Genomic DNA, 25,525 nt, shown 5'->3' with positions numbered 1-25,525 from the left:
ATTGTAATAGTCATATATCTCTTGGTATCCTCCAATTTGTAAATTTCTCAGTCTTTTGTCTGTCATAACTTTGACATTTGATGAATATTGATGATGTATTTTGTAGTATATCCTCCCAACTGGGGATTGTCTGATGTTTTCTCATGATAGATTGAGGTTCTATACTTTGTGCAAGAATACCACAGAAATAAAGAGTCTTCAATCCATTATTACATCAGGAATGTATGATGTTGATGTGTTATTTCTGGTGATGTTAAACTTGGTCATTGGTTCAGGTAGTGTCTTGTTGGTTTCCTCCAGTGTTAGGTTACTATATTTCCCTTTGTAATTAAATACCTTAGAGAAGATAATTTGAGACTATATTCTGTTTTTCCTCAAATTGCCATGGACTAACTTTAGAGTCCATTGGTAGATATCTTGCCTCCAACAATTATTACTATGGTGTTCTAATAGTGATTTTCTATTTTCATCACTTCCTTTATTCATGGAAATCTCTCTATAGTGGAGATCTGCCAATTCCTCATTTATTTGTTCAATTATTTATTTAAATCATTACAGATTCATGAATATCTAACTCTTTGGGTATTAATATTTTCTTATTTAAATTATTCCACCTGTGGCCACAGGGTGCTTTTTCAGATTGGCACTTGTGCAATTTTGACATCTAAGGCTCTGAAATAATCTGATTTCACAGGTACCAAATACTGGGATTATTTGGTACCTATGAAATAATCTGGACCTAGTGCCATTTTTGTGGGGGTAGTTCCTTAATAATTCTGTCTACTTCTGTGGGAATTGCCCTTTTAAAGCTCATTACCTCTAATGGGGTCAATTTTGGTAACATGTATTTCCACAGGAAATTATCTATTGTATCTAGGTTTTCAAATTTATTTGCATAGTGGCCTGTAAAGTACAGGCAGTCACACTGTGCACAGCAATGTGGGATCATAAAAATGATAATGCTGAAACTATGAAAAGAAATATTATTTGTTTGATGCCAGGGATTGAATCCTGAGCCTTGTGCATGCAAAGCATGTGCACTACCACTGAGTTGCACCCCAACCCTATTAATTTTGCCATTAATAATTAATGGAAAAATTGATTGTTTTGTGACTTCTAAACATTTTGTCAAAACATCAGAAACTTTTTTAGTGCTACTATAATATATATAGAAATAAAAAAATAGAAGTGATATTTAATATACTATAATTAAAACAGAAAAACATTGAGAATCGAAGTATTTTATTTCTCTGTAGACAAACTTATGAAGACTATGTTGAGCCAGGCACAGTGGTGTGTGCCTGCAATCCCAGCTACTTGGGTGGCAGAGGCAGATAGGTCACAAGTTCAAGGCCAGCCTTCACAACTTAATGAGACCCTGCCTCATAAAACAAAAGGGGCTAGAGATGTAGCTCAGAGTTAGCTTGCCTTGCATGTGCAAGGCCCCAGGTTCAACCCCCAATACTATACAAAAATAGATTGAATAATACTTGCCTCCTTCTCATTTTATATAACTTATTAGAGAAGGCATCTGAGCTGTAATATTTTATTGTCACTACTTTAAAAAAATCTATAATTTCAGTTTATATTTCACCATTTCACCTAAGAGTTGTTTTAACAAGTTTTAAAACTTTCCATGTGGAAGGATCTCTTTTTTTAAGTAACTGTTGATTTTACTGTAGTGTGGTTTATAATATTATAAACAACAATGTTGTTTATAATATTACTACATAATGGAAATTACTGATGTTTTCTTTATGAAAATATTTGATTTTATTTTGTATATATATCATAAGCATGTGAGAAAGCATATTTTCTGTTGTATCTAATATCAAGGTATATAACTGGACAGATCTTCATCAGATCTTTCCTGCCTATGTTGCTGATTTATTTTTTTGTTTACTTAATCTGTCTGATACTTTGAGAGGTGCTTTTAAAGTCTCCTATGAGTAGTATGTCTCTGTTTTTTGGATCACCTGTATATTCTGTTTCATAAAGATAGTTGCTGTGTTATTCAGTGCAAAAATATTCCTAAGCACATTTTCATGGTGAACTTTAGATTTTAGCACTGAAATGTCTCCTTCTTTTTCTTTGGGGCTTGAATTCTACTTGGTCTGATATCAGGGTCACTACTCCTGATGTTTTCATTTCCATTTTCCTGGTATATTATTGTCTATCTCTTATATTTTTAGCCTTTCTGAATAGGTGTTTTAGGTATGCTGTTATATACATCATACAGTTGGGGTCTCATTTTGTGAGCCACATGAAAATACTTTTCTTTAATAAGTGTTAAGCCTATTCATATCTATTGGTATGATTCATCTGTTTGGTTTTAACTCTATCGTATTTTAAATTATATATATTATATTTTCTACACTTCTTTGTCTACCAGTTTTGTATTCCTTATGTATATTTTAAAAATTTGTAGTGTCATTCTAGTTGTTATCTTTATACTTAGAAATTTAAAAAATGTCCTTAATCTCATCTTTTTTAACTGTTTACTATCAGGTTTACCAGTTTTTATCACTATCAGTGAATACCTCAGGGGCAAGGAGATAGGAATAAATGTACTGTGGCAGCCAAGAGGCTCACAGTGATAGCCCCAAATTCACTCCTTCCAGGGAACTATAACTGTGTGGAAAGTTCAAATGTTAGAGGTAGGGATAATGACAAATGGGTATGTACGGAGCTACAATTCAGACTATAACTGATACTCTGGTTGCACAGATCTCTGAGTGACTAAACTGCCATAGAAGCCTCAGCTTTCTGATTCTGTTTTTTCAGCAACTGAAAGAGAGTATATCATAGATTATTAAGCTAACTTGGCAATGATTTCTGTGATGATGGCCCAGTTAACATCTAAGTAATAAGGGAATACATTTTCACATGGAAGCATGTATGCATTGATAAATACTTCACTTACTAATTTCTACTATTAAAAAACATTAATACTTGCAGGTTGAAGATAAATGTGTCCACATTTCTGAAAAATCAAAGGAAGAGATGCTATCAAGCAAACATTTTAGCCTTTAATGCTTATCAAGGTTTTCTAAGGAGACCCACTCACCAAGTTCTATGTAACATGAACGTAGAAACACAGAGTATGATCTAATAAAGCAATTAATTCTGAGGAAGTGCAGTTCTGTTTAAACTGATATCGTTTCACACAATATAGGATTGAATTATCATATAATCAAATGATGCCATTTAAATGAATAAAAGATCATTTCATTTACTACTTTGCAGGGGACAACTCTGCAAATGCTTGTTTATTTCACTTAGGGAAGATTTAAAATAAATATGACCACAGCAAAGTAGAGAAGGAAATCTACCTTGAACATGTAAATGGCCAAGGGGCAACAAAATGACCTTCCTACCAGGAATCCTGGCCAATTAAAGTTAACTGAGTGCTGCAAAGGGAGAAATCTAAGTCTACAGGAAACAAACACTGGTGGTTTATTACATAATGCTTTGTTTAAGTGGGTAAATCACAGACATATTCATTTAACATGTTCTGCAGAGAGCTCAGTGTTCTGAGTGACTAGCAGGAGACACTGACTCATCATTATGCTGAACACTCCAATCTATTTCTATAAATTACTGTTAATGAGCCAGTGGTTAAGTAGTGATGGCAATTTACAATTGTACTAAACTAATGTCTGGGAAAATGACAGTGCTGTGGCAAATTCTACCTTAGATCTGGAAAGACTATGAAAGACAAATATTTATTAACACCCCAAAATATTTCATTATTTTCCAAGTGATACTCTACAAACTAAATCAACTAATTATAATATCATGCTTTGGGCTTAGTAATGCCATACCATCTAATCACAAAACAAGAGACATATCTTAACAACTAACATGTCTGCTTATTAATTTCTGTTCTATAAAAATGTTTTCTGAGTAGCCTAGAAACATATAATAATGGGTTGAATGGATATACACAAAAGGTATGTTTATATCTTAATTCCCAGAACCTGTGGATGTTACTTTATTTGGGAAAAGGGTCTTTGTAGATGTTATTAAGTTATGGATCTTGAGATGAAGACATCATTCTGGGATATCTGGGTGGACTCTAAATGGAATGATAAGTGTCCATATAAGGAAAAGGCAGGGGGAAATCTGAGGCAGTGATTGAGTGATGCACTGATCAACAAATCAATGAATGCTACCAGCTTCCAGAAGCTAGAAGAGGCAAAGAATGGTATCTCTCCTAAAGACTCTGGAGAGAGTACAGACTGGCTAACTTTGTTCTTCTGGCTTTTAGAACTGTGAGAGAATAAATTCCCATCATTTTAAGCCACCTAGTTTCCAGCAATTTGTTAAGGTACCCTAGGAAACTAATATACATATTTACCAAACGGAAGTGTAACTTGAAGACTATAGGCAGATATAAAAGCAGAGGCCAATGACATCTGGCCCTGTTCATGGCTTCAGAAATACCAAACCTCCAGGGAACAGACACTCTGTGAAGTCTGGGAAACCTCAAACTGTAGAACACAAATTCATACCTGTTTTTCTTAAGCAAATGACAGCTAAATCCTATGACTACTACAATTTTCCCTTCCTCTTTAGGATAAAAGCAGACTTGTATGATAAGCCCAATTTCAATTTTACAAGTTAGCCAGATCAAACAGTGTCATATCCAAGTTTTCTAGAGAAGCATTTTTACTCAAGGCAGAGTGTGAGTCTGTCTTATCTTGCTGTATGAGTCAAAATCTCAAGCATGAAGCAGAATATAAAATGTGAAGAAGAAGTGGGAATGTAAGTTCAGCACTCAGGAAGATATCTGCAAAATGATATGAAATATATTTACCAGACTGGTCTCATGAACCTGCTTCTGAAAAGAAAAGGCATTTTAAAAGACTTTAAAATTGAATACAAACAAAACAGCTAGAGCACATCCTAGTTAGCAATATAGGTTTTATACATATACAGTGGCATACACATATATACATATTTGAAAATATTTTCATAAAGAAACTATAAAAGGGCAAACCAAAAACTTAAAAAAATCTGCAGTAGAGAAGAAAACAGGAAAGGGAGTTTCTTAGTCTATTTTCTGCTGCTATATTATAAACAGAATATTTGAGACTGGGTGATTTATTTAGCTCATGGTTCTAGAAGCTAGGAGCTCTAAGAGCACAGTGTTGGCATCTTGTAAGGGTCTTCATACTGCATCATCCCACGGAGGTAGGGTAAGAAGTGGGTGTGAGAGCAAAAGAACACTGGATGCCTTCCCCCCGCATCTTTTTTGGGTAACTTATTTCTATAACAAATCCACTCTCATGATAACTCACTCTCTTGACAATGACATTAGTCCATTCATGAGGGCATGACCTAATCACTTTTTATTAAGCCCAACTCCCAACACTTGCAATGAGGATGAAATTTATAACACATTAACTTTAGGGAATACATTCAAACCATACAGGGGGAGAGACAAAAACTGGATCTTTCCAATTGTGTTTTGTTTTACGGTTTGATGCTTGAACAAGGCAAATGTTTTATATAGCAAAAAATTTTTTCAAGAAAGTAATATGAGCTGTGGGACAGGTTACCTGGATTGGTCTACTGGCTTCACTACTTAATAGCTTTTTAAAAAAACCCTTTATTTATTTATTTTTAATGTGTTGCTGAGGATTGAACCCAGTGCCTCACACATGTGAGGCAAACATGTTGAGAGCCACAGCCGAAGGGGCCCCAGCAAACTTCCAGCTGCCAGCAAACTTCCAGCTGCCGCCTGATGATTGGCTCACAGCGGCCCCAGCAACATCTAGCTGATTGGCTCCTCTGCAGTGATGCTTATTGGGCTGTTTCCCTGCCCTTTCAGACCATGGAGCTGCTCATTGGGGGACTTTTTTGGCTCCGCCCACATGACCCAGCCAATCGGCCTCAAGAGCAGGAGGATTGTAGGAGGTGGAGAGAGGCTGGTTAGGGAGAGAGAGGCTTGTGGGAAGCTGGTGGTGGCAGTTGGGGCTCTGAGGGTTTTTCCTGAGAGGTTGTTTTGTTTGGCGTGTGTGGTTCTAAAAATAAAGTTAGTTTCTTTTGACAAGTGGCTCCTGATTGTGCCTAGCCAGACTGCAGCATTGTGAGGCAAACACTTTACCACTGAGCTACAACTCCAGCCCTAATTCATAGCTTTAAATTTTCTAAATTCTCTGTCTCAGTATACTCATCTGTAAGATGGGAATAATAATAATACCCATCTCATCAGGGTTGTTTAAATGGGTTAACTTGTGTAAAGGATTTAGTATGGTACTGGGCTCATCATAATTGCATTAAATAAATATTAGATGCAGTTATTTTATTAACATGATCTCAGTATTCCTTCTAAAAGCATAAAAAATGTAGCTCAGCTCTTCTATCTAGTCTATAAAATAATTGTTGATACAGTGAGAGAGAAATTTGAGTGAAGCTCAACTAAAATGGGGATGGCTTGGCTTGAAAGCTGTAGGGTTCCCAAGCAAGAGCCTTATCAAGAACATTACATTCTAGAGGCTACAAATAATGCAGAAATTTCACAAAATAAAACATAGCCATTCGTTGTTAAAGATTATGAATGAGGGAGCTGAATGTTGACACTGATATTTCTAGGTAATGAAGTTGAGAAGTTTAAGAGTTCTTAATTGTGTGCCTGTTTTATATGCATTGGTAGTTTCCCCAAACTATACTGAAACAAAAAGGCTTTGTACTTAACAGATAACTGCTCATTTATGGTCAGAGGGGATTCACAGGCTAACATACAGTCCAGAAGCTATGCCAAGTCCAACACTGCATGTGCATCTGGCCTCTCAGATGCTTGCAGAAACAAAGGAGGCCTCACTATGAATTCAATTAGAACATCAATGCTTAACCTGCCAGAACCACAAAATGAAAATGCCCTTCATGGACAACTCTCTTTTATTACTCTCATTAACATCTCTCAGTGGACAATTTCTTAAAGCACAGCTAGTCTGAATGTTTGTGTGACATTTTTTCAGAGGAAAAGCCAAAACATTTACTTCCTGTATGACACAAAGGGAAACACTGTCTGGTCCATGTCAATAAAGCAGAGAGACTGATCAATGTTGATCACATAAATTTGATCCCTCCAATGTATACAACAGCTACAAGTACAAAACATGGTACTATATTTAATCAAAGGGAATTGACTATAATTATACAATCTTAAAGTAAGTCAATCAACCATATGAAGCAGAGAAAACCCAGCAAAGAATATCATGCTTAAAACTCTGACAGCCTTTTTTTTTTTTTTTTTGGTACCAGGGATTGAACCTATGGGTGCTTCAACATTGAGCCACATCCCCAACCCTTTTTTATATTTTATTTAGAGACAGGGTCTTGCTAAGCTGCTTAGGGCCTTGCTACATTTCTGAGCATGGCTTTGAAGTCTCATCCTCCTGCCTCAGCCTCCTGAGCTGTTGCTGGGATTACAGGCATGCACCACTGTGCCCAGCCTTAAAACCTTTCCTTATATGATAACAAGGATACCCATTTCTATCAAGACATTGAGTTCACATTAATTTTTCCAATAATCAAAGATAAATTAATTTCTAAATTTAAAAATTATAAAAACCATATAAATATTTTTCATGGGAATATTTTTCAACCAGTTTAAAGCAGCTTTCATATTTCTTATAAACAGTCTGGGAAAAAAGGAAGAAAAAAAGAAAAGAAAAAAGAGAAAAAGAAAAAAAAAACAAAAAAGGTGGCACACATCTATAATCTCAGCTATGCAGGACTGAGGCAAGATCAGAAGTTTGAAGCCAGCTTAGGTAACTTAATGAGATCCTGTCTTAAAACAACAACAACAAAAGGCTGGGTATGTACTTCAACAGTATAGCACTTACCTAACATGTGCAAACCCCTGGGTTTAATCCCAGTACCAATAAAATACAATAGAAGAAGATGAAAGAAAAAAGAATAAACATTTTTGATGGCTTTGGGCTGATACCAACTGGAACACCAATGATTATAAAGCATTGTATTTTGGGGTTATTTAGGTAAGTTAAATAATTACTTGCCTTACCTCATACTCATACCAAACAGAAGTGTTTGTATCCTAGTAATGGAGGAGGGGGAGTAATCAAGTCTGACTTGGAGATTTGGGCAATTTTCACATAGGAGATGACATTTGAGGTTTTCTCTGAAAGGTATTCTCCCTTCTCTCAATGTCCCTTTTTTTTGTGCAACATGTGTACGTTTGCAGCTTAGTACTTTTTATCTGCTGTAGGTCTGAAAACTAATCAAGCATGTTATAAATACAGGCAAAATGATGTATATAAGCTCTACTTGAGGGTATGTAGTATTCTCTGTGGAATTAAAATTCAAGATCTTACACTTTATTGCTATGAAAGTCTTAGATAAAAAATTAATGGGACTCTAGGCCTACAGATGGTATGCCTATAGTCAAACCTTTAAGATAGGATAATGTATTTTACAGACCAGACTAATATTAGATAAAAATATCTTGGCTTTTGAGAAAGCATGGAAAACTTTTTAATATGTTCCAATTGGTTCTAGTTCTATGTGCTTTTTCTAAGGAAATGTTTTTAAAAATATCTTTGGGAGTATGAGCCCTTTAGAGAATCAGATGGTAATTATTAGCTAAATTAACTAATTACTAACTAAACTAACTAATTACTAATAAAATTCACATAAGAACATACCCTTAAAATTTTATATAACTTTAAGAAGGTATTCAGAATTTTCAGAGTTTTAAGCACAATTTTTTTTTTGCTGGGTTTTCTGTATTCCCTGAACCACATGTGTGGGATTCACACACCCCCAGCAAACTCTTCCCTAGAGAATAAATCAGGGGAAGGCATACATAGAAATCTCACTGTGCACTATCAAAGAAAATATGTACCTATTAATGCAGCCAATTAAGACCCAACATAAAAGATAACTTATAACTTATATTATATTTCAATGACTAACTCCCAGTAAAAATGTAAGATACAAGACTTCCAATATCATCTCAGACCTGTAGAGAGATGGAAAAAAGAAACTCCCATTTTTCACAAGAAAATGACGAGACAGGCAGTAAATTAACATCTTTTCACAAATCTGCCAGAGAAATAGCCACTTGCAAATGGTCACCTTAAAGAGAGACAGGCCTCTGTAGGGAGACACAGGACAGAGCATTTGCTTATGTGGGGAAGCCAAAGCAGGGACATTTAGAAATTCTGATGAATCACTGGAGGACAAGTGGGAACTATTATCAGAGTAAGAATTTCCTGGGGACTAGGGGACCAGTCATAGGGGGTTCCCATCCTCTTGCAAGCTTTTTCTCCAGGAACGCAATCAGGTTCACACAGGGAAGATGGGGTAGAGGAGGAGGAACTGGAGTAAGCTACCTGATTGGTGCTGTCTGGGTCCCTGGTGCTTAGTACCCTGCCCCCCTTACTGAACAAACGGCTTCATCTCTGGGGAAAGGACACCAAGTGAGGACAATGTTGTAATTTCACTTTGGCTGGGGGAAAGAGAAAAGCATTCAGCCTCTGCCTCTCTGTTACCTAAGGAGAAAAAGGCCCTCCCTGGGGAGAATCTCAAGGACAAAGAATAGAGAGTACCAGAAGGTACTTAATAGGGGAAGGTGCAAAATGCTGTAAGGATAAAGACCACCTCCCTGCAAAGCCAGACAGAAGGCCACTATGCAATCCATAGCCTGAGGCATAATCAGAAGATCAGAGAATGCTGCCCCTCCCCCAGACCCTACCACCATGCTAAAGCCTGCAGTGATAATAACAGTGGCTAATAGCTGGGAGTGCTGCCAGAGACAGGATCTATCTGAGGAAAACACATAAAGACTCTAGAAAAGAACCTGGCAGTTCCTCGAATGGTTAAACAGAGTGACATGATCCAACAATTCAACTCCTGGGTATAATATACCCAAGACAACTGATAATATCTTTACATAAAAACTTGTATGTGAATGTTCATAGCAGAATTATTCATAATAGCTAAAAAGTGGAACAACCCAAACATCCATCAATTGATGAATGGATAAACAAAACATGGTATATTCACACTTTGTAATGTCATTTGGTTGTGAAAAAAAATGAAATACTGATACATGCTACAACATGGATGAACCTGGAAAATATTATGCTAAATGAAACAAAAAGACAACATATTGTATGATTCCATCTATAGGAAATGTCTAGAATAGGCAAATCCACAGATCTACTTAAGTAGATCTGTGGCTGCCAGACGCTGGGCACAGGGACACTGGGGAGTAACTACTAATGGGTTGGGGGTTTCTGTCCGAGGTCATAAAAATGTACTAAATTTAGATTGTGGTAATTGTTATATAACTGCAAATATACTAAAATCCACTGAACTATATACTTTAAATATGTGAACTACACACTATGAGAATTATGTTTCTACAAAAGATATTAAAAATTTTTAAAGAGTGATTGTGGTATTGATGGACACCAACTGAAAGGCCTTGATATCCACTATCACCCAGCAAGAGTTAGGGGCCTCCTCCACCTCCTCCTTAAAGTGGTATTAGCAGAGACTGGGTAGGGACCCTGGGCCATCACCCCTAAATATCAATAATGTGGTACCCCTGACCATCACCACACACCCCACTATCAGTAGAGGCAACCATATATGGATTTCTATCCTAACCAAGTAGTAATGGGATCCCCCATTTCCTAGAGAGATAAGAGAAGCAAGGTGGAGGACCTAGGAATTCCACAACTGGTACTAAAGATCAACACCTCTTCTTTCACACTGGCCTGGTTATAGCAGAGGCTTGCTAAAACAGAAGTTTTAAACAAAGGATTCCTGTTTCACAACCTAATACCAAAAAAGTTCAGGGTACAATAGAAAATCACTCATCAGGCTAAGAACTAAGAATGAGAAAAGACAATCAATAGACATAAACATCAAGAGGACACAGATGTTAGAATTATGTGACAAGGATTTTACAGCATCTATGATAATTATGCTTTAGTGAGACATTACACTTCTGAAACAAAAATATAAACCTTCATCAAAGGAATAGAGGATATAAAGAATAAATGAAAATTTTAGAATGGAATAATACAATAACTGAAACAAGCTCTTGGGATAGGCTCAATCAGACAACGGAATTAACAAAAGAAAGAACCAGTGAACAAGAGAAATTACTTAATCTGATAATAGAAAGAATATACAGTGAAAAAATGAAAGTAATCTGAAGGACCTGTGGGAAAACAACAAAATATCTGACATTCATGCAACTTAAGTCCCAAAAGGAAAGAAGAAATAAGGTGAAATTGAAGAATATTCAAAGAAATAATGGCTAAAAGTTTCTCAAACTTTGCAGAAGATATAAATTTCTAGATTCAAGAAGCTGCCCAAACTTCAAACAGTATAAGCGAAAATAAATCCATCCATCATAATCTAAGTTTTGAAAACAAAAGACAAAACTCTTGAAAGCACAAGAAAAATCAATGACTAGTTACCTAGAGTGGAACAACTATTTGAACAAGATCAAATTTCTCTTCTGAAACCATGGAGGCTAGAGGGAAGGAGCAGAACACTTTTCAAGTGTTGAAAGAAAATTACTGTCAAACCACGATTCTTTATCAAGCAAGAATATCATTCAGGAAAGAAGGTGAAATTAGGACATCCTCAGATAAGGAAAAAAAAAAGAGAATTTAACACTACCCTAAACAAATGACCAAAGAAGTTCTTTAAGCAGAAAGGGCATGAACAAAAAAAGGAAAATTGAAACATCAGGAATAAAGCAAGAATACAGATACAGGTGAATACAGCAGACTATCCTATTGAGTTTTCTAAAGTTTGATGACTGAAAAAAATATAACATTGTCTAATGTGGTTCTCAATGTAAGAGAAAACAAAACACAAGACAATTTCATATTATAAAGGTGGGAAGGGCAAATAAATACATATAAATGGTAAGATTTCCATATTTCACTCAAAATGGTAAAATGTAGAAATCAATAGACTGATGTTATGTATCTAAAAGATAACACCAAAAGCAATCACTATGAGGTAGAGAGGGATGATGGGAGGGGAGGGGAGGGGGGATAGTAGGGGATAGGAAAGGTAGCAGAATACAACAGTCACTAATATGCCATTATGTAAAAATGTGAGTGTGTAACAGATGTGATTCTGCAATTTGTATTTGGGATAAAAATGGGAGTTCATAACCCAATTGAGTCAAATGTATGAAAGATGATATGTCATGAGCTTTGTAATGTTTTGAACAACCAATAAAAAAATATAAAAAAAACCCAAAAGCAATCACTAACATCTATATAGAGATATACATTCAAAATTGCTATAGATAAATCAACACGGGATTAAAAAACCTATTCAAATCACCCATAAGAAGAGAAAAAATAAAATAGGAGCAACAACAATCAACAGAGAGCAAATAGAAAACAAACAGTAAAATGACATATTTAAGCCAAATCATACCAAAAGTTATGGTTTAAATACAATTATAAGACAGCAAGAGAGTGAATTTAAAAAACAACCCAACTCTATGAGAAACTCACTTCAAATATAATCATTATATAGATCAAAAGTAGAATGGAAAAATATACCATATAAACATGAATCAGAAAAAATCAAGAAACCATATTAATATTAAATAGTGAAGACTTCATAGCAAACAGAATTACCAAAGACAAAGAAGGACATTATATTATAAAAGGATCAATTTATATATGCATCTAACAATAGAGCTTCAAAATACATAAAACAAAACTGATAGAACTGGGAGAAGAAATAGATAAATCCAAAATTACAATTGGAGACTTCTATAGTACTCTCTGAACAATTAATAAAATAACTAGGTAGAAAATCAGTAAGGATACAGAAGAATGTGATCAATCAACAGGACCCAAGAACAGCAGAATATACATTCCTTCTGGGTATTCACAGAACATTCACCAAGATAAAAAATATTTTGGGCTATAAAACAAACCTTGACGGGCTGGGGATGTGGCTCAAGCGGTAGCGCCCGCCTGGCATGCATGCAGCCCGGGTTTGATCCTCAGCACCACATACAAACAAAGATGTTGTGTCCACCAAAAACTAAAAAAAAAAAATAAACACTAAAAAAATTCTCTCTCTCTCTCTCTCTTTAAAAAACAAAAAACAAACAAACAAACAAAAAAAAAAACAAACCTTGACAAATGTAAAAGAAGTGAAATCCTAGACTATTGTCTGGAAATAATAAAATAAAATTAGAAATCAGTAATAGAAAGACAGCAGGATGATGGAAGGAGAGGGTCATCATTATACAAAATACATGTATGAAGATGTGAATTTGGGGTCAACATACCTTATATACAAACAGAGATATGAAAAATGGTGGCATAAAGGTATATTAAGAATTGTATGCCAAAAAATAAGAGAGCTCATGTATAATGGCAAAATTTGGTGTGAACAAACTCTATATACAGAGTTACAAAAAATTGTGCTGTGGATGGATAATTATAAATGTAATGCACTCCACTATTGTCATGTATGTAAGAAATAAATTTAAAAAAATTAAAAAAAGAAAGCAGGAAAGTCACTTGGGAATGAAACAACATATTTCTAAATAATCCATGGGTCAAAGAAGTTTTGAGGAAAATAAAAAAATACTCTAAACTTAATGAATATAAACATCAAAATTAGTGGGATGCAGCTAAAATGGCATTTAAGGGATATTTGATAGAACTAAAATTCTTATATCAGAGAAGAGGAAAAATTTCAAATTAGTAATGTAAGCAGGGCATGGTGGCACACACCTGTAATCCCAGTTACTTGGGAGTCTGAGGCAGGAAAGGCCAGCCTCAGCAAGATCCTGTTTTGAAATAAAAAATAAAAAGGGCTGGGGTGTAGCTCAGTATTAAAGTGACCCTGGGTTCAATTCCCAGTACCAAAACAACAACAACAACAACAAAAACACCCTGGACAAAACAACAACAAAAATGAAAGCAAAACCTAAGCATCCACCTCAAGAATCTAGAAAAAGAGCAAAATAAACCTAGATCAAGAAGAAGAAAATAATAAAAATAAGAACAGAAATCATGGCTGGGGATGTAATGGTAGCTCAGTGATAGAGCACTTACCTAGCATGTGCTTGGCCCTGAGTTCAATCTCCAGTCCCAAACCCCAAAAAGAAAGAAAAAAGAAAAAACTACAGCAAAAAGTTTGGAAAAGTCAAATAATAAAAATTTAAAAAAAATATCATTGGTCCTTTTTAGCTGGACATAACAATAAGATTCATTTTGATGTAATTATAAAAGCATAGAATATAATTTGTTCTAATTTAGTCCTCAGTACTTACCCTTTCCCTTCCCTCCTCCCTCCCTCTATTCTCTTCCTTCTGCTGATCTTTTTGCTATTCACTTAAAAGTTTTTTAAAATTAGTGTCTTGTGGATGTACACAAGTGAGATTCACAATGGTATATTCATATATATGCATAGGAAAGTTAGTCATATTTATTCCTCTGTCTTTTCCTATTTTATCCCTCCTCCCTTCCCCTCATTCCCCTTTGTATACTCCACTTATATTTCTTCTATTCTTTTTTAAGTCCCCCACCTTATTTTGGATTAGCTTTCACATATCAGAGAAAGCATTCGACCTTTGACTTTGGGACTAGCTCAAATAATAAATGTTGTTTTAAAAAAGAATGATGGGACTGGGATTGTGGCTCAGCAGTAGAGCGCTTGCCTAGCACAGGCCAGATGGGTTCAATCCTCAGCACCACATAAAAATAAAGGCATTGTATTGTGTCCATCTACACCTAAAAAAATAAATATTAAAAAAGAATGAAAATTAATGGAATTAAAAAGAGAAAAATTATAGAGATGGTTTCACTGACTTTAGAACAATTTTAGCAGCACAATAAAGTATGTAGTATTGGGTTATGCCGTGAAGTAGATTTTTTTTTTTTTGTGGTCCTGGGGATTGAACCCAGGGTCTTGTGCATGTGAGGCAAGCGCTCTACCAACTGAGCTATATTCCCAGCTCATATGCCCTGAAGTATAAAGTAAAATATATGTGATCCCATATGGATATAAATAAATAAATAATTTTTTTAAAACCAGGAAGAAGACATAAAACTTCTTTATATAATATTATCAAATAATATATGCTAACTAACTCTTCCCTTCAAGAAGTAAAGCTTAATCCTTGCCCAAAATCATCACTGGGTCTGAGTAGGTCACCCTTGGTGACTTGCTTTCAAAGAACAAATAGGAAAGGGAAAAAGAAGAACTTTACAATGGAGAAACCTCATAAATATTACCTTAACCAAATGATAAGCCCTTTATATAATACAATGAGAAGGATACTTGACCTCTGTTGTATTCTTCTCCCAAACCTTAATTATAGTCTCATTGTAAAACAAACATCAGACAAAGACAGACTGGGGAAAATTCTACAGGATACTCAATAGTACTGTTCAAGACTGTCTAAGTAATGTAAAACAGGGAAAAACTCAGAAACTGTCACAATCCAGAGAAAACTGAGAAGACATGATAACTAAATGTAATGTTGTACCCTGGACTGAATACTGGAATATTAGTGGAAAAAACTGACAAAAATCCCCCAAAGCTTGGAGTTTAGTTAATATTAATGCATTTTACTGACTTTTTTAGTTTTTTTGAGGATGATTTTTAAAATTAGTGCTTAATGGTTATACAAAAAGTTGGGTTCATTTCAACAAACTGGCTTTTTTAGTTTTGACAAATGTACTACAGTAATGTAAGATGTTAGTTAACATTCAGGGAAAAGGAAATCCAATGTGGGCTATACATGAACTCTCAATACTATCTCTGCATCTTTTCTGTAAATTTAAAATCCCCAAATAGGAAGATTATTAGAAAAAAAACATGTGGCTAAATCTACACGACCACTAATGTTTAGATGATAAAAGTATGTTTTTCAAAACTATCAAGTAAAAGAGGATAGGTTACTAATTCTCAATGCCCCTAAGTATTCCAGACAAGTGGAAACTGATATAAAAGATGAATGATAATACCAGAAAAGTGCACTATGTTAAGCAAATATCTTTATTTGCTTTTCAAAGTGTGATATGTTTTCTTTTATCAGGGTTTGTTTGGGTTGTATTTTGAAGTCTAAATTAAGGTAGCCCTTGAAGAATTCATCCAGGCTACCAAACAAAATAAATGCAGTCTGATTTAGTTTTGTCCCTGTTTGCACATGAAAGAAAGTTATTTACATTTCTTAAGTGAGCTTTATAACAATTGTTTGAAACAAATGGGAACAGCAAGTAGAACCTAGAAAGTCAGATTTGAACAGAAAAGTGATACTTTGCTAATAGAAATGTGAAATAGATGGGCATGGGGTGCATCATATAATCCCAGTTACTTGGGAGAGTGAGGCAGGGGGATCACAAGTTCGAAGGTAGTATGGGAAATTTAGGGAGACCTGTTTTAAAATAAAAAATAAAAGGGCTGGGTATGTAGCTCAGTGGTAGAGCACTTGCCTACCTTGCATACCTTGCATAAGCCCCTGGGTTGAATCCCTAGTACTAACCACCCACCCCTAAAAAGAAAAAAAAAAAAATGAAAAGAAATGTCACATAAATGGATACTCTGAGAAAGCAACAAAAGGTGATATTGTTTTTGTTTTAAGACGCAAATAGGAAGAAAGAATTCACAGTGGTTCCAACTATTCCTTGATGGCTGCCCTCAGCCTCACCTGTAAGCAGTGTATGCTTGTTGTCGGGCGCAGTGACGCACGCCTGTAATCCCAGCGATTCGGGAGTCTGAGGCACGAGGATCTCAAGTTCGAAGCCAGCATAGGCAATTTAGCAAGATCCTGTCTCGAAATAAAAAATAAAAAAGGGCTGGGGATGTAGCTCAGTGGTAGAGCACCCCTGGGGTTCAATCCCCAGTACTGAAAAAAAAAATAAAGGCAGCAATAAGTGCTTGTCACCTTTGCCGCTTCCCATTTACTTCCACTTCTCTTCTTTTACCAAGAGTCCTTCCACGTTCTCCTTCCTGTCTGGGTTCCCAGCCCTTGTTCAATTCTAGGCAACTGTTCTATTTTCAAATTCTGCTCTCACTTAATTATGGAAACTTTTATTATAGCTATTCATAAGATAATATTGGTGCTGTCTCATATTTCTTAACTGACAAAGTTTCAATAAATATAAACAATTATTATGCCCTGCATAATTGTTCAATGCATATTAGGACAGGATTAGGCTAATAGGACAGGATTCAGGGTGAATCCAAACCCAAATTTCAGTTTTCTTTTATTTGTTCTTTCTTTCCTTCTTTTCCTGCGATAGTGGACATTGAACTCAGGAGTGCTTTACCACTGAGCTACATGCCTGAACCTTTTTATTTTCCTTTTCCTTTGTTTGTGGTGCTGGGGATTGAACCCAGGGCTTTATGCATGCTAGGCAAGCACTACCTTTGAGCTACATTCCCAGTACAATCCTTTTTATTTTTTATTCTGAGACAGGGTCTTGCTAAGTTGCCAAGGTTAGCCTTTAACTTATGATCCTCTTGCCTCAACCTCTGGAGTATCTGGGATTACAAGTGTGCACCACCAAGCCTGGCTCTGCTCTTATTCAGATGACCCAGGATAAGTAACTTCTATAAGCCTCAGATTCATCACCTGCAAACAGAATACCTACTTTTTAATACCATTAAGGGAATGCAACAAAAGCATGATTTCCCCAGGTACTTTATCATGAAAATCATCTGATATCAATTTTAAAAACTAGATCCCAGGCACCTTCCTTGTAAATATTAATGCACTAGTGCCACAGGATAAAGTTGGTCTGGAATTAGTATTTCGAAGAAACATCCAGCAAGTGTCAAGTTTGGGCATAATCCAATAATAGTAGATAACCCAATATAATTGTTATTAGATGATCTACTATACAACTCTTGGTACAAAAATCTTCAATAAATTTAGCTATGGGAGGTAGGTTTGATAATAATCATGTAATGCTGATAACACAAATAATTTCAAAGGGATGAAGCAAAGCAGAACATGGAATCAAGTTCTTCTAATGCCAAGGTTGGTTTTGTCATAGAAATATCACCAGGTTCTCCCTTTTATAACACAATGCAAAATACAAATGAGAAAATTGCTTCTAACAGCTCAGATTCCCCAATTCTTCCAACAAAAGACTGTTATTCCCATTGATCTGGAGGCCACAGGCCTCAAGATCCAAAGTCCTTGAGTTGTTTTATGTCCTACAAGGAAAGGCAACAAAGTTTTAAATCACCACTCCATAGTCAAAATCTCCTTTGAATAGGTGAGGAGTTTCTTCCACTTCCTGTTTATGTGCATTATATTCCCTGAGTTTTTTAGTATGACACAGACACATGAAAATGCACTAATATTCTATTGTGCCTAGACAGATCTCTAGCAAAGTAAGTAAATGAAAAGTAACCTCTGAGAAAGGCAAAATGCTTTCTGGTGGATACACTGGAGCAGTACTCCTCAGTGAGTTTCTCCTTTTCCATAAGTGTGGGTGAAACCTGTGACTTGCTTCTAATCAATAGAATATAGCAAATGTGATAGGATGTCACTTCCATGATTATATTATGTTATATAAGACTCCATCTTAGCAGACTTGCTGGCTCTGAAAAAGTAAACTGCCTTATTGTAAAAATTCCTATGGAGAAGGCCACATGGCAAGAAACTATAAGTGGCCTTTAGGAACTGAGTGGTTTTTTTCATCAAAAGCCAGCAGGAAAATAAAGATCTAAATCCTCCAGCTCTAAGGAGGAATTCTGCCAACAATCTGAATGAGCTTGAAAGTGAATTCTTAAAAAAAAAAAAAAAAGAAAGTGAATTGTTCTCTAGTTCAGCTTCCAGATGAGAATATATCCTAATCAGCACAGGGATTGCTGCTTTGAAAAATCCTGAACACAGAATGTAGTCATAATGTGCCCAGGTTCCTGACCTACAGAAAGTGAGATAATGAATGAGTGCTGCTTCTTAAGCTACTAATTTTGTGATCATGTATAATGTATAATGCAACAACAGATAACTAATACAATATCTTTTCCTTTATAGCCAAGAAGTTCACTCATAGTATAAATGAAGATACACAAGATCAGCTTCTCATCATTTAATTATCACAGAGGAAAGTCTGTATGATCCACTAAACCATTACCAAGTCCAAGTGTAATTCTGGCACTTTGCTATCCTTGGGGCAGAAGAAGATCAGACTCAGACTCATAAGGAGTGACCCCCCCCCCTTTTTCTTCTGGACCAGCAGTGCTCCAAGGGCCACAGCTCAGATTCCAGACCTCTTGGTCCTTTCCTTCTCCATCCACAACTTTCTAACCTCTCCTTTCCTGTACCATCTCCCACCTGCTAATCTAGCTCTTTTCAATCATAGGTCAGGAGATCCTTCCCAGTTCTCTGGGTCTCTTTGACTTTCTGACAAGAAGAGGAATATTCTAAAGACAGGCACTTGTCATTACCAAAAATGAAAGCAGGGGGCTGGGGATGTGGTTCAAGCGGTAACACGCTTGCCTGGCATGCGTGGGGCCATGCGCAGGGCGCTGGGTTCGATCCTCAGCACCACATAAAATAAAAAATAAAGATGTTGTGTCCACCAAAAACTGAAAAATAAATATTAAAAAATTCTCTCTCTCTCTCTTTTTTAAAAACATGAAAGCAGTATAAAGATTATTTTTCTCTCAGAGAGGAAAGGAAATGGAATCTTTCTGGAAAATAAACAAACTCATTGGAAAACAGCTTTATCTGCTGGCATATGCTTTACTTTGCACATCTTCAGATTCTGGATATTGTATGAGGCAGGATGTAGCTATCTGTTTTTTTTAAGTCTAAAAATTAAATATATTATCTCACCTCAGCAGGTTTCTTGTGTTCTTTTGGATTTTTTGACTTGCTCCTATACATTGGGCCAGGAGTAAAGGAAGTAGAAGGACCTGTAAAAGATAATTAGAAAAAAATACTAAGATGTACTACCCACTAATGTAACTAAATGACATAAAACTAAATGCCATCCAAGAGAATTATGAAATATATGATAGACAAGACCACAGAGATCTCTTACTACTACATAAAATAACTGTACCCAAGAGAGTCTCACAATGGAGTTTAATAACATTTATAGGTGACCTTCTCAAGTGCAAAAACTTCAATAATGCCAAGGCTGGAAAGATTCAATTTGGTGTAATTACACCTCATTGTATTTTGGAATTGCCTAGAGAAAATGTATCTGGAAAAACTAAAAATATGGAGCACATATTCTGTGTATCCTTAAGCACTTCCCCAAAGGCTGGTATTAGGGCCTTTATAAACAATGACCTACAATCAAACATTTAGTACCCTAGCTACAATTAGAATCAGAGCTTACAATTTATGCTCCTGTACTTACTTTCTTTTCTAAAGAAACTCTGTTACAGCATTATTATATTTGGCTTTTGCTTTTTAGGAAAAATAAAAGCAAAAAACAATGTTATATGCCATATAAAACTGACTCTTCCACCTAATTTATCTATCTATAATGAAATTTAAATGAGTAGGAAAAAGGGACTCTGAACTTTTCTTCCCAGAAATATTATTTTTTTAACTATGAGAAGATACATGAAATGGCTTATTCTCAAATCAAAGAAGAAATCCTCAAGGGGCATAGATATTATGGTTACTAGTTGCCAGCCAGTTCTACTCACACTCGTCTGAACTGTCACTGCTGGTGAGAGTCTTATGGCGTTTCATCCTGAAGCATCCTGGGAAAGAGAACAATACTGAATGAAGCAGTCAATATACACGGGAGGTCAGTCAACACTATCCCACAGATTCCAGAAGTAGCAGCAGGAAAATCACACCAAGTAAATGATTTCTATTAAGAATATTCTCAAATGGCCTAGAGTAATGGGAAAAAATACTACCAAATCCTATAATACAAAGTGTGTGGACGACTAGGTGAGGCCACACATTAGCCTTAGGAGGAAGCCCAAGCCACAGAGGATAAGTAGTATAGTGCTGGCTAGAGCCTCAGATGTGTCCATTGTCACCAAAACAAAGAAGGGCAGCTGAGGTTGTCTTCAGACAGAGATCCCAACGAGGGAAGAGCAGGAAGGGAAACATAAAAGCAGAACTGTCAAGGGTTGAGGCTGAAAGGCATGAGACATGGCTGGCTGAAGAATGAATAAGCATGACCATTCTTTTTTTCTGCCTATACTTTTTTCCTTTCTCTGTCCTCATCTCCCAAACAAGTAGCCTAATCTAAAATTATAACTATACATACATTGTAAAGAATGTTATAGAAAATTCCTATACTGGGGCTGGGGACGTGGCTCAAGTGGTAGCGCGCTCGCCTAGCATGCATGAGGCACTGGGTTCGATTCTCAGCACCACATAAAAATAAAGTAAAGATATTGTGTCCACCTAAAACTAAAAAAATAAATATTAAAAAAGAAAATTCCTATATTGTGAAGAATGAATATTTTGGACTAAAACTTCTAGTGGTTCAAGTGTCCTTCCCAGAATGTGGCCAGTAACAGATAAAGGAGATTTCACCCTTCTGGGAAAACAATGGCACTGCAGTATATGAAAAAAGAAGATACTGACACTTCAACTCACAAAATGTTGAAAATACAATATAAACTAAAAAAGACAGTGACAGTGCTACAAAATGTTACTAAGGGCTATCCCAGTTCTACAGGGAATAATGATCAGGGATAGTACCTTAGAGTCACTCATATACACTATGGAGGAGGTAGTAATACCAGTACATGACCACTTTGAGCAATTATGAATACATCAACAAGACAGTATGTTAAACAGCTTAGAGTTCTACTTCTGGCATGACAGTGTAAGGAGCTCTGTAGACTCACACTGCAGTGAAACTGGTGAAAATTCTTTCAATTAAATAACAACCCCCCCCAAACCAATCATTTAGTCTCTAGAAGTGATCCTAAACACATACAGCAAATGAAGAAGCATTTATTCAAGAAGATCTACTAAAACTCTGTAAATAAAATGGGAATCTGTGGTATATGGACCTAGACCCATTCCCTCTGTCTCTCTTCCCAGCACAGGTTTTGTGAGATTGGTGCAGCTACATAGGGCTCACTCTCCCTTAGCTCCCAGCTGGCAGCCTTACTTGCTGGGAGAACCAGATGTCAGCACTTCTTATTCTGTTTTTAGCTAGATGCTGCTGAAGCTAAGTTCCAGGTAAGTGTGGCTGAGAGGTAAGGGCTTTTTCTTCCACATAGTTCCCACTCATGAGATGGAGGCTATTTTTAGTGTGGTGCCACCCAGAATGCTGAGGCCTTGATTACTCTGGCCCTAGCTTGTGGGGTTGGGGTTCTGCACTAGGAAAGGCAAACCTAGGAGACCTGAGGTTGCCATGCGCCTCAGAGGGAAGGCACAATGTTGTCCCCATTCCATGTTATCTAAGCTCAGAGATACTTCCTAGGGAGAGGCAGGTCATACAGAGAGGGCTACAATTCTATCATCAATGGAACTGACTTCATCTGCAGCTGACTACTATACAACAGATAACCAAGCAGAGATAGCAGGGAGAAGCCACAGAAAATCAGAAGAAACATCCCTCTCTCTCTTCGTGGTGCTGGGATTGTACCCCTTGAGCTTTATACATGCTAGACAAGCACTAGACCACTGAACTAGGCCCTAGCTTCAGAAAAAAACTCAAACACTGGTCTTTGCAATTATCCCTTTAAAGGAGGCCTAATTTGATTGGATAAATTCATGTGGCAATTTATACCCCAGGACATTATTAAAAACAATAGAACAATAGGAGCAATTAGTGGAATTTAAAAGCTGGGTATGGTCAGAAAGACAACTAAAAGGAGCCCTGTTAAAAACCACTGTCACCCCAGGTGACTGTGAACATATGGAGTTTGTGCCCTTGAGAAACAACAGAGGCTTCACACTGCAGGCCAGGGGTGGGAGTTGAATAAATAGATTTCAATACAAGAATTTAGCCAATCACTACAGAAGGAAATAAGCAAATAACAATAAAGAACCGTGTGTGGGGGTCAGTGCCAAGAGTTACTATATTATCTAAAACATTCAGTTTCCAACAAAAAAAATGGTGAAACATTTTAAGAAGCATAAGAGTATGACCCAAACACTAGCAAAATACAAAACAAAACAAAACAAAACAAAAAAAACAAACAAGCAACAGAAACTGCCTGTGAAAGCAACCATATGTTGGAATTAATAAGCACAGACTTCAGAGTTCAAATTAATCATGTAAATATACTCAAAGAACTAAAGAAAACCATGCCTGAAATCCAAGCTACTCAGGAATCTGAGGTAGGAGAATTGAAAATTTGAGGCCAGTCTGGAACTTAGCAAGAAACTGTCTCAAAGTAAACAGGGCTGGGGATGCACTTCAGTGTTTGCCTAGCATGCACAAGGCCTTGGGTTCAATCCTCAATATTGCAGAAAAGCAACACCCCACCTCCACCAAATAAGTAAAGGAAAGCACAATGTTAATGCTTTGGTCAAACAGAGAATATCAAGAATTATAAAAAAGAATCCAACAGAAATTTTAGTGTTGAGAACTACAATTAGTGAAAATCCACTAAAGGGCTTCAAAAGTAGTCTTAAACTGAAAGAAAAAAGAATTGGTGAACTTGAAATAGTTTATCAATAGAGATTGTGTGAATTTTAGAGAGAAAAAGAGGTGGAGAAAAATTAACAGAGCCTCAGAGAAATGTGGGACACCATTAAACATATTGTATATATAAGATAAGTACCAGAAGGAGAGGAAAAAAGGAGCAGAAAAAATACATTTGAAAAATTTCTCAGGGCTGGAGTTGTAGCTCAGTGGCAGAGCACTTGCCTAGCACGTGTGAGGGTTTGATCCTCAGCATCATATAAACAAAGGAAAGGCACTGTATATGTATAATCAACTAAAAATATTTAAAAAACCCTTCTCAATGAAAAATATTAATTTACATACATAGGGCACTGGACAAACTCCAAGTAGAATAAATGCAGAGATTTACAAATACCACAGTAAAATCTGTTGAAAGCCAAACACAAGGAAAAAATATTGGAAAGCAAGAAAGGGAAAAAAAATTTTCCACTTACAAAAGAACCCCAATAAGAAATCAGAAATGACGGAAGCCAGAAGGCTCTGTGATGATGGTTGCACGTTTCTGTGAATATATTAAAAATCACTGAGTTGTATACTTATAAGTCAGTGAACTATGTAGTATAAGACTTATATCTCAATAAATGCTATTACAACAACAAAATAATTCTTATCAAAAAGTAATGTATAATTTATTTATTTTTATTTTTTGAGGTACTGAGGATTGAGCCCAGGAGTACTCTACCACTGAGCTATATTCCCAACCCTTTAAAAAATTTTTTTATCTTGATACAGGCCTCACTAAATTGCCAATGCTGGCTTCCAACTTGCTATCCTTCTGTCTCAGCCTCCCAAGTAGCTGGGATTACAGATTCTTGCCACCATGCTGGGCTAGTGATGTACAATTTAAAGTCACAATGAGTTGGGTATGGTGGCACACATCTGCAATCCCAGCAGCTTAGGAGGGTAAAGTCCTAAGGAACTTAGTGAGACCCTGTCTTAAAATAAAAATTCTTTTAAAAAGGGTGGGAATGTGGCTCAGTGGTTAAGTGCTCCTGGGTTCAATGTCTGGTAACAAAAAAAATTTTTTTAAAGTCACAATCGATACAGAAATTTAAACAGAAATAAAAGTAATATATTTTCTATTTCCTACTAAATGTATAAATCTACTTACAGTAGCACTTCATTTGCCTAATATTATAAGGGATGATCTACATATGCAAACTTTCCAGATAAATATCTTTTCCAAAGATTTAAAATCCTAAGTATTATTAAAAGGTGTTTTTCTTACCAGGAGGTGGGAGGATGGGAAAAATGGGGGGAGTGTTGGGAATTGATATTGGCCAAAATATATTGTTATATTGTGTGCATGCATGAATATTTAACAACAAATCCCACTATTATGTAAAATTATAATGTGCCAATAAAAATGTGGGAACAAGGAGCTTTGCTTTTTCTTTTTCTTTCAGTACTGGAGATTGAACCCAGGTGTACTCTACCACTAAGGTACACCCTCAGTCCTTTTTAGTTTTTACTCTGAGGCAGAATTTTTGCTATATAGCAGAGGCTGGCCTCGAACTTGTGATACTTTACCCCAGCCTCCCAAGTCTCTGTGATTATAGGTGTGTGCCACCAAGACCCACTAAAGGGAGCTTTTCAAAAATATCTATTTAAAGGGCTGTAGCTGTGGCTCAGCAGTAGAGCACTCATCTCGCATGTGTAAGGCCCTGGGTTCGAACCTCAGCACCACATAAATAAAATAAAAAGGTATTATGTCCACCTACAACTAAAAAATATTTAAAAAATATCTATTTAAGCCAACCATGGTACTTACTGAATGCTTATAACCCCTACTCAGGAGATGGAGGCAGGAGGATCAAAAGACCAAGGCCTGCCTGGGCAACTTAAAGAGACCCTGTCTCAAAATAAAAAAAAAAAAAAAAAAAAAAAAGGGC

The 25,525-nt window shown here is 36.2% G+C and overlaps 1 protein-coding gene across 7 annotated transcripts in view; it reads right to left on the bottom strand.

Moving 5' to 3' along the window:
* Jade3 (jade family PHD finger 3) overlaps nt 1-25,525 on the bottom strand; it is a 138,147-nt gene that overhangs the window by 50,600 nt on the left and 62,022 nt on the right. For 3 of the 7 annotated variants that reach the window (XM_048796502.1, XM_048796501.1, XM_048796503.1), the window contains 4 exons: nt 24,068-24,135; nt 20,671-20,727; nt 19,844-19,923; nt 16,697-16,816 (listed from right to left, as the gene is read on the bottom strand). In XM_048796502.1, the coding sequence (XP_048652459.1) occupies nt 16,697-16,816; nt 19,844-19,923; nt 20,671-20,716 (246 nt within the window). In that variant the 5' untranslated portion in view covers nt 20,717-20,727; nt 24,068-24,135. Of the gene's footprint in view, nt 1-16,696; nt 16,817-19,843; nt 19,924-20,670; nt 20,734-24,067; nt 24,136-25,525 lie in introns of those variants that run through there. The other 4 variants (XM_048796505.1, XM_048796504.1, XM_048796506.1 and 1 more) reach the window with 3 other exon arrangements.

This window comes from Marmota marmota, unplaced genomic scaffold, assembly GCF_001458135.2.
Source record: "Marmota marmota marmota unplaced genomic scaffold, marMar, whole genome shotgun sequence".
Taxonomy (NCBI): Eukaryota; Metazoa; Chordata; class Mammalia; order Rodentia; family Sciuridae; genus Marmota; species Marmota marmota.
The sequence above is the reverse complement of the archived record's forward strand: the minus strand, read 5'-3'. Positions and strand labels throughout refer to the sequence as shown.